Source organism: Cebidichthys violaceus, unplaced genomic scaffold (genome assembly GCF_023349555.1).
Source record: "Cebidichthys violaceus isolate CVI_PGR_0920_01 unplaced genomic scaffold, fCebVio1.0.p SCAF_10, whole genome shotgun sequence".
Taxonomy (NCBI): Eukaryota; Metazoa; Chordata; class Actinopteri; order Perciformes; family Stichaeidae; genus Cebidichthys; species Cebidichthys violaceus.
The window spans coordinates 9,551,625-9,569,266 of NW_027176263.1; the positions used below are offsets into that span (position 1 = coordinate 9,551,625).

Sequence of the window (17,642 nt, forward strand, 5' to 3'; positions counted from 1 at the left end):
ACTGCAATCTAGTTGCAGCTGTGAATGCAGCATAGAGCTTGTTTACAACAGAAGTGACTAGTCGACTAGCTGTGCTTCTTAAGAAGCCCATTCACTAGTGAATCTTAGGCGTTAAGTGATACTGACAATTCATCAATAGTTTTATGGATCTACATCCTTCAAGCTGCTGCTGATTTGTGCTCTGTAGGCATGAACATGATCTATAGACACTATGCATATCAACAGGCTGTTATCTAGTGTCTGCTGCTTTTTCAGTGTCTCACCTGATACTTTGCCAGAAGTTTGCTTCTCCAGTGAGTGTGAGGAATGTCGTGGATGGACAGGCGCAGGTTGTGATAGCTGTCTTTGAACAGCAGAGGCTTAGGATCCTCAAGCAAAACTCCTCCTAGACTCCTCTCCAAATCCAGCACCTCCTGAAGAGAGGAAGAGAGAAGAAGGGCTTCAGAACACATTCATGTCATCATGGGTTCATCAGTCTAACACATTTCAAAACAGGTTTTAATAAAATGCTTAATTAAAATGCATTGTGCATTCTCTAAGTTGAGATCTCCAAATGGAAATGTGTGAGAGCTAACAGTCTGAAAGCTGTTTGAACTTTAGCAGCCAGAAATCATGTAGTGTGATGCCAGTGAAATGCACACAGCACGCTCATGTTTACTACCCCGGCTGGTGTGTGAACACTTTATACATAAGGGACTGAGAGAGGGAAAATATCTAACGTTAGCGAGTCCAAATTTCTCTGGATGGAATGCGCACTTGCTGTTTACTTGGGGTTTGTATTGTGCTGTACTATTTAGAGTTGTTGTTTCTAGTGGGTGAGGGAAATTGAATGTAATACCAGAATTTGATTTGGGCAAATAGGGTGGTAATTTAGTTTTGATTTTGATTTTGTGAATATTTGAAAAAGTGTGTTAAATGTTCTTTATGACCAAACAAAGCTCTATTTTAGCTGTACGTTACAACTAAAGCTGACTTGATAGATGTATTTATATTTTTAAAAACATCTTGAAATAAATTACCAGTAAAGCACTTATTAATACTCACACCAAAAGTGCAGTATTGCCAAATTGACTCACACGTCAAAGAAATTAACAAACAGAAATGCAATGTGACCAAAGGAAAAAAGCAAGAAGAAGGAAAAAAAAGAAGAGAGGTGAAGAGACAAATGCAGACATTTTAACAGAATGACAAACACACAAGCAGCACCTTGAATGCATGTGGGGTGTCATGGATGCAGTAGATACGAAGGCTGTAGTCCAGGGAGAGGCAGGGTGCTCGAGGGGCGAACAGTGCCAACTGCAGGCGTTTGCAGGCGGGCTGCGGAGGGCAGGACTGGCCCACAAGACCGTATGTTCCCAGCTGCTCCATGAGAACGTGACAACACTCCTCCTCCAGCTGCAAGTAGCACGGAGAAGACAAAGTCTCCTCTCCTACTGTCAGCACCTCCTGAAAACAGATGCAAGTAGTGTTCAATGATGCAACCTCGTCCAACGAGCTGCCCGTTATATTGTACCAGTCGGAGGCTGTCTCACCTCCCATGCCCCCTGGTGAGTCTGTGTCTTGAGTGTGAGGGTCCAGTCAGGTGTAGGTGTGTCTAGCTGGGCACAGTGCGGCAAAGTAAGAACCACAGGACGATTCAGCAGCATACCGGATGGGCCACAGCTCACCACGGGACTTAGTACAGTCTGACTTCCCTCAGAGGGTAGCCTGTAAATGTCACACACACACATACACACACACACGCACACGCGCACACACACACACACACACACACACACACACACACACACACACACACACACACACACACACACACACACACAGAGGGAGAACACTCGGTGTTTGCAACAGTTGCCAAAACATCACACTACATCTATAAAAGAACATCACGGCCATGACACGGTTTGGAACATGCTGGTATTGACGTACATGAGAAAAATTGAATGTGAAACTTCCAGAAAATTGGCAAAAAAAATGAATCCACTCCAGTTTCAGTGTAGAAGTTACGACAAGTTGATACATTTTTTTATCCTCAGAAAAAAAATGATAGAACTTTCAAAGAAACTTCAAGTGGTTTGCAGTAGGTGAGCCATGCATGGGAAAAAAATTCTGATTGAGGTGAGCATGAGGTCTGTTCTGCCTTGTGGTTGTGAAAGAGATGAATGAAATAGAGGATTGAAGATGAAGGGCACTCACGTCGTTTTGTCCCACTTGTTGATAATAAGGTACATCTCATAGAACTTCCCCTGGGGTATTGTGCCAGGGGGGATCAGCAGACTCACACCTAAAAGAGAAGATGTCATGACTTATCTTATCCTATGGGTCATACACACTGGGTGTGAACCAATGACATGACAATATATATTACCTGTGTTAGGGATGGTAAGGCGTCCTCCCAGATTACCCAGGGTGGCGCTGGTGCTCAGCCCAGGCTCTCTGGAGAGGGTGTGGCTGTGGTAATCCCGCTCTCTACCCATAGTGCCCACTGACTTCAGGCTGAGGATCTCCCCATCGCCTAAACACATGTCCGCGGGGAGCTCCAGCGAGGAAAGAGTGGAGCCATTATACACCTTGATTTTGAGACTTGGCAATGGGTCCAGCAGGGGAGAGGTGGTCATGGGGATTTTGTGGGGGCTGTCATTGACCCCATGCTGCAAGGAGAAGAGCGGCCCACGGAAAGCCCCCGCTGTGGCTGTCAGATCCGGTGGAGCTGAGGGATGCAGAGGGTGAGGGTTATCTGTGGACACAGGAGAAGAGAGGAGCTGTTCTCTTATCAACAGAAATGACACAGGCTGGGCGGAAAGTGCTAAAAGTGACGAGAGTGAAATGGATTAATGTTTCTAATTAATATTTAATGGCAAGAACAAGGGAAGGGTAACCGTGACAAATGCTTGAAATGTAAAAAAAATTGTAATGCAGTAAAAGAATAGAGAATTGACTAAGCGAGAGGAGATAATGGTATAAAGAGAATTCATTTATGGGATGATATAAATAGCGGTGTGTTAATGAACTGAATTGTGAACAAGTGCTTCAATGAAGATGAGTAAAAACAAGAAAAGTTAGGGAAACAAACACCATGATAGAAAGGAAATTGTGTGTGAATGTGTACTGGATGTGTGTGTGTGTGTGTGTGTGTGTGTGTGTGTGTTTGGACCTACCCTGTCTGGGAGGCTTGTAGTTGCCAGGGTGGAAGGCGGCAGTGAGAGCAGACGACGAATCGGTGATGTCTCCATGGAGATGGCGGCATCTGCGGCGATATGCGAGCACTCCCACGCATAACACCAGAATCACACACAGCAGTAGGGCCCCCACCAGACCAGCATAGACTGCGACACCCATACCTGGGGGCAGTGCTGAAAAAGGGATAGAGAGGTAGACGGTCAAGACACCATACAGGCACACGTGGAGACAAACGGATACAAATGAAAGGGAGACAAGAGGGAAGAAAACACAATTTACACAGAATATATCATCTAATTCACTACATATCAGTTGTAGCAGAAAGAAGTGTAAGTAAGTTATCGTAGTCTAAGTAAGTGCTGAAACACCTGGAAGTTTGAGTTGGTCTTTGGGATTCTGTGACACTTCTGAATATACCAATACTGATTTTTCCTGACTTTTTTTTTACATGATTACTTGAAATATAACTATTAGATTATTCGCTGATTATAATCAATGGTTGCAGCCAATTTATTTTACATGGACAGTCTACAATACTGACATTCTCACATATGTACATTGAAGTAGATATTGGTCACTGTGATTGTTCCTCCTGTCCATACTAATCATACTAAGGAGATCCCTCCTTAGTATGATTCCAATATAAGTGAAGGGGGGACTATATCCACTGTCCTTGTTCCGTGTAAAAAAAGAATTAGATGATGCTAATGTGACGCTTCAGCAGTCTGACATCAAATCAATGTATATCTTAAGTTACACTATTTTTAGTGCTTAATTCCTTTTCTGTGTTGCTTTCAAACTATCACAGCTCAGCAAGGAAACACTGTCCGGGAAATAAAAAGCAGATAATTAAGCCCTAAAACTGTAACTGTAGAAAATAATAGGAATCCTATTTAGGTATATCAGGTATCATTAGGGCCATGATGTGACTGATCCACATTAAATACAGTTACTTTGTCAATGTCATTAAAAAAATCACTGTTTCTACAAGTCATTGACTGATTTAGGCTTGCAGCGCATTGCCTTATAAAAATGAAGCCAATGAGTTCCATGCAGTCAGGTATATGAATTTAAAAGTTGGGAGAAAGAGAGCATTGGTATCAAGAGAGAAAAAGTTGGATTGGTACATCCCTAGAAAATATTCAATGCATGCGACTAAGTCAGATTGTTGAAGCCTCATTTTAGCTCCAGTTGAACTTTAAAATGCATTTCTACACAGACACAGGACTTAGAATTTTGTCCGTCATCTGTTTCATAGGGAGGGGATAACTTCACAGCCAGTATGGACAGGAAAAATAATCACAGTGACTGATAACTCTTTAAGTATACTTGTGTGTGTGTGTGTGTGTGTTGCTTTAAGATAGACTTGTAAAAAACAACTATTCTATACATCTGGCAGTATGTATGCCTGCTAGGATATACCCAGTGTTCAATTTGATTCTAGCTAAAGCTAAATTTTTTTTGTTAGGAATCATTGAGGAAAGCAGCAATAATAAACAGCTCCTCCTAGCCTGCAGGGGGGCGCATCTGACAACTAAAGTCTGCATGGATCGAACTGGTCGGGGATGGGTGGTTGGCCACAACTTCACCTGCTCCCTGTTGGGCTCCCTATCTTTTCTCCTGCTGAGTGATTGGCTGTGACTGGTCAGCAGGCCCACCACAGCCCAACACTAGCAGAGTCATACCCAACTCAGACACGTGAGCCATTCACACCCCAGCAGAAAAGAGGAACAGACAATGACCAAGGTTGGCGGGAGACAAAAAAAAGAGTTAACAAGAAGAGGAGGCAGAATAAACAGAGGAGGAGAGAGCTAGAGGAAAGGCAATTTGGAAAAAGGGATAGGAAGGAGTAAGATAAGGTTGTGATTTGTTGAGGGGACAGACGGATTATAAGTGTGGTGATGAGGAGAGGGGAGATAAGGATAGCGGTGCTTTAGGAAAAGGCCCATGTTAAAAGAGCAGCAGAGAGTGAGGAAGAAGTTGTAGGAAACAGACACCACAGAGCAGCAGTGAGAGTAGAAGAAAGGGTGGAGGAGAGGAAAGCCGGAGGCAGACGGGCTGGCAGAGGAGAGCTCCCGTGCTCACGTGGCGCGATGGAACCGAATCTGACAGCCATCCGCACTTATTACCAGAAACGGAACAATAGCGAATTAGGTGCATTACCGTGGCTACTCTCCCCTGAGCCCACGTCACATTGAGCTAGAGGAATTACCATCAGTTAGAATGTAAACTATATCACAGATTAACTGAAAGTCAGACATAAATCGACTGTTTTTTATCCAGCAAGTGCTATGCTTCCACCTCATAGCCTATGGATTAAGGGGGCTCAGCTTAGAGGCATGTCAGTTTGCTTCCTTCATAACAGAGCTTGTAGATTTGTTTTTAACATGTTGGGTTAAAGCCAGATTAACTGTTTTGGGGGCAATTTGTTGAATTACACCAACAACTATTAATCTTTTTGCTGTTATCTTTTTTTTCCGTTCAATTTCAGTGAACTGTTATCAGAATCAAAATCAGGATCAGAATCAGCATCAGAAACTGTTTATTGCCAAGTACGTTACACATACAAGGAATTTGGCTAGGTGAATAGTGCATAACAATAAACACAGTGCAATAGTATGAGTAAAATATGAAAAAGTACAATAAAATATAGTAAACAAACAAACAAACAAGAGTAAGTTAAAAAAAAAAGTAAAAAAAGAAGAGAAAGTTATGTAACCATGATAACATGGATCCAGCTAAGAAACCTATGTTACATAAAATATGTTCAACATAAAAGACAAGACGGGGTTACAACACTCATAAGAAGGCTTGACAAGAAGGTAAGGCGTGTCTTCACTGAACTCAATCTGAGATGACAACAAGGTGTGGATAGACAAAACACTGCACACACTCAGCTTCACGTGCTAACACAGATGTTAGGACTCCTCATCTGTATTAGCACACGGACACACACACACACACACACACACACACACACACACACACACACACACACACACACACACACGGTACAAACACAAACAATATGGTATGAAATGAAACAGTGAAAGAATGAAGTCATGGGAAGGTGAACTTACGATGGCTTGCATGTTCAATAGAAATCTTTTTATCTGTTTGAACAGGAGAAATAAAAACAAGTGAAGAAGAAAAGAAAAAAACATAAAAATGGATGGACTAGTTGTTATGCAAATGAAAGATACAATAACATAATACAAAGCAGAAACGGGAAAGTAAACAATAGCTCATCAATATGAAAATAAAAATGTAAACATAAAAGGCGTACTGCAAGAAAGAAAATGCATGACAATATGCGGCATTGTGGAATGAAGTTCAATATAATTGTTTATATAAATAATTAGAAATGACTGTGAAAGAGATTAGGATCATTTGGATGAGTGACAAAGTTAAAGACAGGCTTCAAAATGAACAAGGGCGCTGGTGTTGTATGGTACATGAGGGAGAAAATGCAGATTAAAACCGTCTCTTTATACACCCCACAGGGTGTGTTATCACCTTCATCATATGAAAAAAATAAATAAACTATCCTGACAGGAACAATCTTTTCCGAAGTAACCACCAATTTGAATCATCCCTGAGTGGTTTGATGAATGTCAAAACCGTCTTTCGCCACTTATTAGATCTCAAACCAAATAACCTTCTCTCCCAAGGATCATCAAAACACCAAATGGTTCCCTCCGACTTTTACATTCATTCAGCAGCAATTAAAACCTACTAGGAGGCAGCAGAGATGATGGTTTGTGGCGTCTCAGAGCATTTTACATTTATGACTGGGGTATTTCGCTGGTCCTCAAAGGGATTGACTATGAGTGAGTCATTAGAAGCAGCCATTGTTTGATTGACTAAAGAATGGTCGGAACGCAAAGAGTCATGATGTCATGAGGACAATTCGTGGCCGCAGAATAATGATATTAATGTGCTGGAAAAGTAAATAAGTCAGTAACCTGCAGTGAGCCAAGCGACACATTTACAGATTTGCAACAGCTTCCCGATTCCCCCCTCTTCCAGAGCCACTTGAGTGCATGTTTTCCTGACAGCCTCCTGAGAATGCTCCGCTCTGACAAATCAGACAGTGTATTTGTCTAATCTGGCTGCTCCATAGAAGCCTGTTTATGTCAAGGCTTGCATGCATGTCTGATAGAGTTGAAGCACTGTGTGCAAATGATCCCCCCCCCCCCCCCCCCCCCCCCCTCTCATTACACATGCTTTTACAAGGGTTGTCTGCATGCTTGGGCGTGTGTTGGTTTTGTGCATGTATATGTTTTTAGTACTTGAATGTATTTCACTGCCTCTGTCGATGTGCGTCTCAGAGACTCTAATGCGCTGTCAGCTGGATTCCTCCCAGCTCATCACGGGCTGCACATTGGGTGTCAGTGTGAGTCTAACTCACTCTCATATGCTCTTCCCTGTGCTAATTTTTCGACTTGGTCGTGTCATGCTCACATCCCACTCCATGTGCTCCGTTAGCCTCCGCTTGCGTCTTCTCTCTTTCTTTCTCTCTCTCTCTCTCTCTCTCTCTCTCTCTCTCTCTCTCTCTCTCTCTCTCTCTCTCTCTCTCTCCATCTGTGCTCTTTAGATGTGGATCACTTGACTTCTCTCTTTGTGAACCAAAATTTTGCCTCATGAAACATCTGTCTGGATTTAGCTGTTTTGTTTTTTCATTTCTCTCTCTCTCTCTCTCTCTCTCTCTCTCTCTCTCTCTCTCTCTCTCGACATCATTGGCGCTTTCACCATGCTGCATTGTCAAATCACCTTGGGAATGCAGTTCTACACAAAATAGTTTTGAAATTCAATACACCTTATGAAACTGTGAGCCATGACAAAAAATATCACCGCCTGCAACACTCACGATTATCAATAAAACAACCACCTGAAGCAACAAATTTGCCATTAGGGAGTTGACCCTTATAGATACCGGTTTCTTTTAGATATTAGACAGTTGAACTATGTGCACTAATTAACTAAGTTCTTAGTTAATCAGTGGCTGATCTGCAATAACTGAAGAATTAGGATATATCACAAATGAATATTTGCCAAATATTTACTAACTTTTGACATTTAACAACCACCCCAGTTCAAACATATTGCTCAGGTGACTTACTGCGTGTACACAACCCCTCAGTGCAGTTTTTGCTTTCCATCATGCTGCCACTGCAGTGCTTTCCTCCGTTTCTAGGTGGGGGGGCTTGGCACTCGCGACTGCGCCAGTGGGTGCACTCTGTCCCACAGGCGGACCACTTTGCCCACTCTGTCCATCCTCCATCCACTGGAATGAGACAGCAGAGAAGTGAGTCATTTTACAGCTAACCAACAGCTAAATACTTCCATCACTGCAGGTAGAGGGGAATCGGGCATGACTGTATAATGTGGCGCGATGCATATATAATGGCTGGATGTGCATAATTTTGTAATTTGCAAAATGCATTCGATGGTATGTTTTTAAATTACTTTGGAGTCATGGTGGTCTGACGCACGGGTGGCAGCAATAAGTGGCAGAATGGTATGTGACAGTAAATCAGATAGCAGAAATCAGATGTTCCTGATTTACTTTTCATGATGAAATCAAAGCAGCTACATGACCAAATATTATTCTGTCCTTGTTGGAAAAAATTGTTTTTATGTTGAAAAAATGTGGGGGTTAATAACAGCCTGGTTTTTCCAGCATCTTATATTCTGAAAGTTTTAAAATCCATCCCGGCACTTCTTGCAAAATACCCCATTTGGGAAATTCCCTGATATTTCAGTGCTTGACTACTTTGCCTGAAGATGTTATAAATAATACTGATGAGTATGTCATCGTCACCTGGGCAAAGTGTGGTGCAGGTCACTCTCTGGAAGGGTGGGCCTTCACAGAAGGCTCCTCCGTTCAGAGGGGCCGGATTGGTGCAGCTGCGTGTTCGTCGCTGCCAGCCCCGCCCACACCGAGCGTTACACTCTGACCATTCAGTCCAAGAAGACCAACCTCCGCTTACTGACAGAGACAGACAGGCAAGTCTGGCAGTTAATACCTTGGTCATCTTTCACAATAATCAGAATATAAACCCATCAATCCATTATCCAACTACCAACCACTTTTATAGGTTTTATATATACAGAAAATAGTTCCTATTGATAGAGTATGGTGGTTTCCAAATTATATTTCATTTTTAATTTTCACCATTGTCTTATGTAAAAGTGCAAGATCCATAAAGTTCATTCAGTTATTTAATGTTTACATTTTGAACTAATAAAATATCTCATTTTGCAAGTCGCTTATTATCACTTAACATAGTGCATCACTAAACCAATCTGAACAGCAACACATGGATGAATTTGATTACTATGTTAAGTCATGATTCATAAACCAATGCCCCCAAAATAGGAGAAGGAAAAAAATGTGTGCGTTACCATAAACAATAAGAGTAGCCGTGCTGCTGCGTCTTTTGGCCACCACGTTACGAGCCACACAGGTGTAGTTGGCTGTGTCTGAGAGTCTGGCCTGTTTGATGATCAGATCATGATCGATCGTAATCAGGAAGTTGGAGTCCTGCGATGGATCAATGACATCCTCGTTCTTCAACCAGTCCACCTGTAGAGAGGCAGGCACGCACACAAATACTCAGGCTATTTAGACAAAGTGATGAAATGAATGCAAATAGAAAAAGTAACCACAGCAGCCCACATTTTAGTTGAAAAACTTAAAAAACTAAAAACGTCTGTACTCTCGAACCTCCATGTTAAAGCAATTTTGAATGATGGATTATTTTAATTCCTTTGGCAGATAACGCTCCATATAAATTATTGCACAAATCAACACGTTGTGTATGCATAAACATGAGTCAGCACACCGCACACAGAACCATTCAGACAACACTATAAAGTATTTAGCCTTCACAACACGCTTCAGTGCTGCAAAACACTGTCAATATTTGATAATTTTTAGTTTGTTCATGAAAAATGAACAAACTAATTTGTTCATTTTTGAGGCTTCTTTTGTCCAAACTCACTTATATTTTTGAGACATCCTCTTTACTAATGGACATAATATCCTAGCGAACAACCACACGCAATAACTTTATCATAAAACACATGGTAAAATTCTTTTTACGTCACACAATAACGTGTTATTTAGCCACTCTAATGAACAATTCAGCCTGGCAGAACATAAATGTTTACTTGAATAATAAAAATCTAAATTTATAATTTATTTGTTTTCTCTTTTTAATATATTGTTGCACTACTGTTTTATGAGAGACATAAAACTGTTTGATATACCGGCGTGCAGTTAAAGCAGCTTAATGTTAAAAAATGACACAATGGTGAATTTAAGCAGAGTCTTTTTACCATCATATTATTACTGATCCACGTCGCTGGATAGACTTAAATCTCCCAAACTCAAATGCCCTGTACTATACTGCCTTTTGTATCATGTTTATGTTGCTCTATAACTTATTATTTAGAGCTCAGCTTTCTTGCCTCCCTTGAGATACAGAGCTATTTAAAATACAAATGATCTCGCACTATTACCCTTCAGTATCATAAACACAAATGTAACCTCTGAAGTGATAGAAAAGCAATGGGAGTGGGGGTGGGGAGGTAGAGTTCTACCTCGGCGGCGGGCATGCCTTCCGGGGGGCGACACTGAAGCAACACCTCCTGTTCGAGTCGCACCTCCCTCCCCAGTGGCTCCTGCTCAAAGTTCTTCCTCAGGTCTACAGGGGGCGACACAGATGTAGTCAGCAGTTAGTGAAGGCTGCCCACACACACACACACACACACACACACACACACACACACACACACACACACACACACCAGGCAAAGCCCTCAAAAAGCCTCTGTCACTGTGTCTTGTTTTTTTCCCTTCATACCCTCATAAACATGCACACTGTCAATCACGCTATGCCACCCATTTCCACGAGGGACTAAGATGGGTAGCTACAGCAAATTTATTTGCATATATACTTAAGCTGACACATTTGACAAGCAAAAAGTCGGAAACACTTGCCCTTCTACTAGCTCCCTCCCTTCCTTGCACAAGCACGCACGTGCACACACACACACACACACACACACACACACACACACACACACACACACACACACACACACACACACAGCGTTGGTACCGACATGCAATGCGAACGTAGGCACGGTTGCTCTTGGTGGTTCCGGCCGAGCTCCAGGCCACACACTGGCACCAGTAGTCCTCCAACCCAAACAGCTCCTCCACCTGAGTCCTCGACACCGAGATGTCCACCTCCCGCACCACCAGACCTGAGCAGGCAGAGACAGAGAGAGACAGAGAGAGAGATATTAGTGGGGCATATTTTTCACGGCGCATATAAATAATGCATTGGCTGCAGGCCAAATGCAGTTAACGTGCACATAAAGTCCTATGGGAACTAATAGATTATGTATTTGAAAATGATGTTTGTATTGAGTATGATGTTTATGTCTGTGAAATACAAGGTGACGTTACTATGTGTGTTTGTGTAGTTGTGTTTACAGTACACTTATCTGTTAGTGTGTGTGTGTGTGTGTGTGTGTGTGTGTGTGTGAGAATTACCCGTGATCTGGTCCAGGCTCTCTCTGGTGACGTGATCGTTTTGATTGACCCATTCTCCGTTACATTTGAAGTAGATCTGGGTGGCTGGTGATGCCCGGCACCGTAGCTGGACTGGCCGGTTCTTTACGATGAAAGCGTCCTCCGGTTCCAGCAGGAATTCTGGGAGAGGTTCTGCTGGTGCCGACGGGAAGGAGTCGGGGAGAACCTCGGCCTCACTGTAGTCGCTGCTCTCTGAAAACACAGAACACAGAAGTGATTTAGATGCAATGCAATGGAAAGGCCTGACTTATAGTGTCTGCCTGCTGGAGGCGTACTCGAGCAGTGCAGCCCCATCAGTATTTTGATGGCTGCTCTGTGGCTGACCCTGTGCTTTGATCCAACTGTTGAGGAGGTAAGAAATAAACAAAATGACAAATGTATCCCTCAGGGATCAATAACACCAAACACCTGAAGGGAATATATGTGTGTATGATACCTTGTCTCAATCCAGCTTTCAACAACAAATCTGTCACCAGTGTTTCATGGCATACATTAAGGCAACAATTTTAGTGTATTTCAAGGTGATGACAGTTTGCACTGTAAATGGAACGGCACAGTGCCATTTTCGCCTCCTTGTATTGCCAGTAATCTGGTCAATGCAGGCCTCCTGCTCTGGTCTCTCTGGGAGAGTCCATGCCTCTCAGCTGGGGAGGAGAGCTGCTGACCTTCCGCAGACCGGTCCTGTTGATCGCACATTATCCCCTGACATTCTCAATGTGACAAATTCCTCCTGGCACATGCTGCCAAGAGCTTCTCCTGGCAGGAAGGACACAATATTGCCGACCTCTTTGCTCTGACGTGTTTCTTGAATAATCATGGTTAGATCCCAGGCAGTATATCAATGCTGGAATGTCATCGGCTACGATACTAGTTTGCACAACAGTAGATGGATTTAAGTATATGTACTGATGACGTTCCTATGTACTACCTTGTTTGACATGAATTGTCAAACAAATCACATCTCCAGCTGTTGATCCTCAAATAGGGCTGCAGGATGGCAGATGATATGATGCAAGCTTACTCCGTGCCATAACTCCATTTGTCCATCCACTGAATTCTATCCTTGTGTGTTTGAGCAAAACACCGAAGCACTGGCAGACTGGCGAAAACCGTGTCACGTGACAGGATTGCAGTATAGCCTCTGGCATGAAGAATAACCTGACCACCGTATAGCTATAATGGTCTGCCTGGAACCTGACATGTATAGCACACATACAGCACACAAACACTACTATACACTTCATTAAAGTAGGTTTCAAAAGCCGATGCCAGAAACGTTATTTTTATGCAATGTCTAAACATCATCTACTATCAAAATCTCATCATCACTTTCTGACATTCCCTTTCGGGTAATACAAGTTCTTATAAATTGTTAATGGATCCGACCTTCCAATACAAAACTTTGCTCCGCTTATGAAAATGAGCTGAATTCAATAAGCATTAAATGGAAGACAGAAGCAGACTGCGGAAGATTGACAGGGTTGGCTCCAGTCAGTAGATGCTCTAAAGGTATGGGGATATACAGCCCAGTGCACTTTCTTCCCCTGACTTACACACACTTGAGGGCATAACTTGTGTTGCTACAGTTTTTAAATCTTATTCTCTACATTCAGACAATACAGACAGAAGTGGGAGGGCAAATGCGGCTACTTTTCCACAATGAGACTTAAAGCAGACAAATTTGCAGTGTTCCGTTTTCAAAATGTATCAAGCCCAACTTGATCAGTTATTCCACAACCAGGGAACAAGAGAAACTACTTAGAAAGATACCATCTCCTATTTTAAGAAAGGGAGCGCTTCCCCACCCCCATCCCACTGTTTCCCCTTGACAGACTGTCTGAAACATTAAGGGAAAGCACAGAGGAACACTGAGCATGAAGGAAGTGGGAGAGAAAGTTGTGGCGTGATTCAAACCAAAGCCAACAGGGACTTGTGGGATTCAAGAGGCTGTACCATCTTCAGACAAAAGGATGGGACCATCTTTTGACCCAAATCTTCTCCACCACAAAAGGGCCGGTCTGAACAAAAAAAGCCGAAGCAGCACAGCTCATTGCCTGGTAGTGCTCTGGCCACAGGACAGGCAGAAAGGGCAACAGCTGCTCCAGGCCCAACAGCCATCCAGGATGGACCCGTCATCCTTAATCTGTCTCTTTCCATTCTGTCTCTACCGCAAACACATCCTTGTTCTTCTCCAATGACTTCTTCTGGAAGGACCTTGCACCAACTACATTTGTTCCCGAACCGGTGACCCCAAACTGAACCCTCACCACTCCAGGTTTTACTCCACCTAAACCCTAGTGCTGTATCGTAAAAGAGGGAATGATAATTCTGGGGATGGGTGGGTAAGTGTGATCAGAAATATAAAAAAAACAAGATTACTGGTACATGTAGCTATGTTAATAAGTAATGATATAACCAATCAGAATGACAGATGACATTTGCAATATTTTCATTGACCAAATCTGCTTATTTTTTACTTGCAAATGTACTTCTCCATGGTCACACAATGAATGTTGTGCATTTCCAGGTCACGGTTGTACTGTATTGTATTGTATTGTACACAATACAATACATCTATATTGTATATAGATGTATTGTACACACAACGATTTTGTCGACTGATCGTTTTAATCTGTAAATGAGTTACTACACAAAGAATCATGCAAAAGAACCACTTTATATCTTGCGTTTACCAGAGGTGTGCTCATAAGTTTCTTGAAAATAATTAATACAGCATTAAAAAGCTTTTAAAAATTACAAATTGACAATAAAAATATCTTAATCAACTAAGATAGAGTCCACAGATCGAATAAAAGGGGACAGCCCTAATTCAAATGTACAAACACTTAATATCACAAAATCACACCTGAATTGTGGAAACACAAAGTTTGTGATATACAATTTTCTGTTCACACACTGTCCCCACGCACAAGGAAAACACACGAGCATGCGCACACACACACACACACACACACACACACACACACACACACACACACACACACACACACACACACTGCTGCTCCTACAGGTTACACCCTGGGAGGTGTCCACACATGCAATTAAGCATGTACAATACTATAATATAACTAAAAATGCAGGCAAAGACAAACAAATGTGGATAGAGAAAATTAACACATCTCAAAGTGATACTTAACCATGAACATAAATCACATACATCACTGTGTGTCTCTCACAGTCCTCTCCTCTCTGATTTCTCTCCCCACATCTCCTTGCTCTCCTCTTACTAAGCTGTCGCCTCCAGTATTTCAGACTTTGAATTCACAGTCAATAACCAATTGTGTTGCGCCTCCCCGCCCCTCACCCCCGCTCTTTCCCTTTGTCCGGCATTGATCGCTTGGTGTTCAAACATTGGCTGAAAAACACAGCCTGTCACTCTTCAGGGACGATGAGAGGGGGACGGGGAGAGAGAGAGAGAGAGAGAGAGAGAGAGAGAGAGAGAGAGCAAGAGGAAGGCAGAGGAATAACGGCAGCAGAGACAGACAAACATACAGAGACAGTGGTTCAGACGGAGACAGAATGGGAGGAGAGCCCTGCACACTATGCAGCGTGTGTGTGTCTGTGTGTGTTCTAGAGCCTGCAGTGAGGCACAGTTTAATTAAAACACTTTTGTATGACAGAGGTAGGAGACAGACAGACAGCTTCTTTCTCTCCCCCTGTCTCTCTCTTGGATAATGGAGCTGGGGGTTTAAAGTGGAACCTGTGTTTTTGGGCCAGCATACAAACATCCATCAGAGCTCAGCAGCCGGCAATTTGTGCAGAATGGAGGAAGACAAGAACTCCTCGCCGTGCATCACAGCAAGTCTTTTATTACTCTAATGACAGACAGCAGACAGCTAGAAAGCAAAGACAGGCTTCTGGGTATTATTTTCCAGAACACAAGATCGCAGGACACACGCACGTAGACCCAGACACCAGATGACAACCTATGCTTATACAGTACATTCTCACCCACTCTTATTCATGTATGCTAAAGTCATATATAGTGTAGCTGAAGGAGAACCCTCCTTCGGTGAGTGTGTGGCGGAGTGCAGAGCTGCAGTTCAATGTAACTGAGAGTCGGAGTGACAGTGGCGGTGCGAGGCCACACGAGAAGGCAGGAGAGCGTAGGAGAGAGATAGAGGGAATCTGGATAGAGGTGACAAGATGGGAAAACAGGAAGGTTGGCCAAAGATAGGTCAAGAGACACTAAGAGACAAGTGGAGACGATGGAGACAACAGAGCACACAAACACACAATACTGGACTGCCATAATAACTGGCAAGAAAAATGAATCACAGCAATGTCTGTCTTTGTCTCAACCTGACGTGGAAACTTGTTCTTTCTGCCCTCTGTCTTTCTCCACCCTCTCTTTTCTCTCTCTCTCTCTCTCACACACACACACACACACACACAACTGTAATTTTCTTAGCCCCAGCGCCTCTAGCCAAAGTGGAATCTAAAGTGTCAGTACTTTATCATTACCTTTACAGAGTTAATCATTACTGTCCTCTCCAGTGCCTTCGCTATCGGAAGAAGAATACTTCGAAGCAGCCTAACAACAGAACAACACCATAAAAGACATTGGGTCAGGTTGTGTTTGGAAAGATCAGGAATCTTTCTTTTCTTAGGTGTCCCATAAGGTCAAAAACAAAACAAACAACAGCACAATGTCGCACCTCCTCCCTTCTGCTTTTCAGTTTGGTGTCTGACATTGGAGTGCTTTTATTCTGGCCCTCCCCTGACTCCAGTCCTCCTTCCCTCCTCCCTGCTGGATTCAAAGCACTTTGTGCAGCTCCACTAGACTTCAAATGACATCCTACAGCCTTAAACACAAACACACATGCACAGAGAAAAGACTATAGCCCACAGCGATGAGGCTCAACCGGTTCGCTGAGCCCATTAAGGACAAACAGCTGTGAGAACAGATAGTCAAATATGATAACACTGCTGGTGACGGAGGAAACAAGGCCAATAAATAGAGTGATCAGCAGACATTATGTAGCATTGATGGGCTGAGCATATCCATCATCCTCACCCTATCAACCTCATTATCATCATTCTTGTGAGGAAGCCCTAAGGTAGAGTCACACATGGCACGCAAAGGCAGGTCGAAAGAGACAGAGATGGATGGGGGGAGACAGTCTCTCCTTGCCTTCCTTAAAGGACAATTACATTGAGTGATTGATATTCAGACTGACCTCATCCTCATCAGCCTGAAAACTACTCGCTACAGGAGGATAGAGAAAAGAAGAAAAAAAACATCGGGGAGGGAAAATGATGAAGTGAGGAGACGTGGAGACTGGAAAAAAGCAAGTGTCTGGATTTGGATGATGGGTTGGATGGAAAAATCACTGAATGTGTGAGTGGGACAGTCTTCATGTGTGTGTGTGTGTGTGTGTGTGTGTGTGTCTTCAGGCATTGCATGAGGCAACATGGGTGCAGGTTGGAGCGACACAGCATCACTTCTCACATCAACAAAGGCAGACGAGGTGTGAGAACTCAAGCAGTTAACCCATCTGACTGAACACACACACACACACACACACACACACACACACACACACACTCGCACAAACACTTACTGTATAACCAGCCCTTTTGAGCAAATATGGGGGGGGGGGTTTGGTCATCTTTTAATAGGACATGTTGATGATTCACTATTGACTAAAAGACACCATTACTTTCATTTCATCACGGTTGCTGTGAGGCAACAGGAGGCAGGAAGCAGAAATTGACGTCCCGCTAGGAGTGACACAGATCCAACTCCGTGTGCTCGCTCATAAAGCCCTCCACACGTTGGCTTTGAAAGTTCTTGTTTGGATATTTTGATACAACCACCAAGATGTGCACC

The 17,642-nt window shown here is 43.1% G+C and overlaps 1 protein-coding gene across 2 annotated transcripts in view; it reads right to left on the minus strand.

Annotated features, from left to right (window-relative positions):
- Nucleotides 1-17,642, minus strand: part of unc5b (unc-5 netrin receptor B) — a 46,824-nt gene that overhangs the window by 4,056 nt on the left and 25,126 nt on the right. The window contains exons 2-14 of one of the 2 annotated variants that reach the window (XM_068724883.1): nucleotides 11,750-11,980; nucleotides 11,314-11,457; nucleotides 10,789-10,892; nucleotides 9,589-9,769; nucleotides 9,005-9,172; nucleotides 8,303-8,467; nucleotides 6,261-6,293; nucleotides 3,159-3,353; nucleotides 2,369-2,737; nucleotides 2,197-2,284; nucleotides 1,533-1,707; nucleotides 1,207-1,446; nucleotides 264-413 (exon numbers count right to left, since the gene is read on the minus strand). In XM_068724883.1, the coding sequence (XP_068580984.1) occupies nucleotides 264-413; nucleotides 1,207-1,446; nucleotides 1,533-1,707; nucleotides 2,197-2,284; nucleotides 2,369-2,737; nucleotides 3,159-3,353; nucleotides 6,261-6,293; nucleotides 8,303-8,467; nucleotides 9,005-9,172; nucleotides 9,589-9,769; nucleotides 10,789-10,892; nucleotides 11,314-11,457; nucleotides 11,750-11,980 (2,243 nt within the window). The remainder of the gene's footprint in view (nucleotides 1-263; nucleotides 414-1,206; nucleotides 1,447-1,532; nucleotides 1,708-2,196; nucleotides 2,285-2,368; nucleotides 2,738-3,158; nucleotides 3,354-6,260; nucleotides 6,294-8,302; nucleotides 8,468-9,004; nucleotides 9,173-9,588; nucleotides 9,770-10,788; nucleotides 10,893-11,313; nucleotides 11,458-11,749; nucleotides 11,981-17,642) is intronic. The other variant, XM_068724884.1, reaches the window with a different exon arrangement.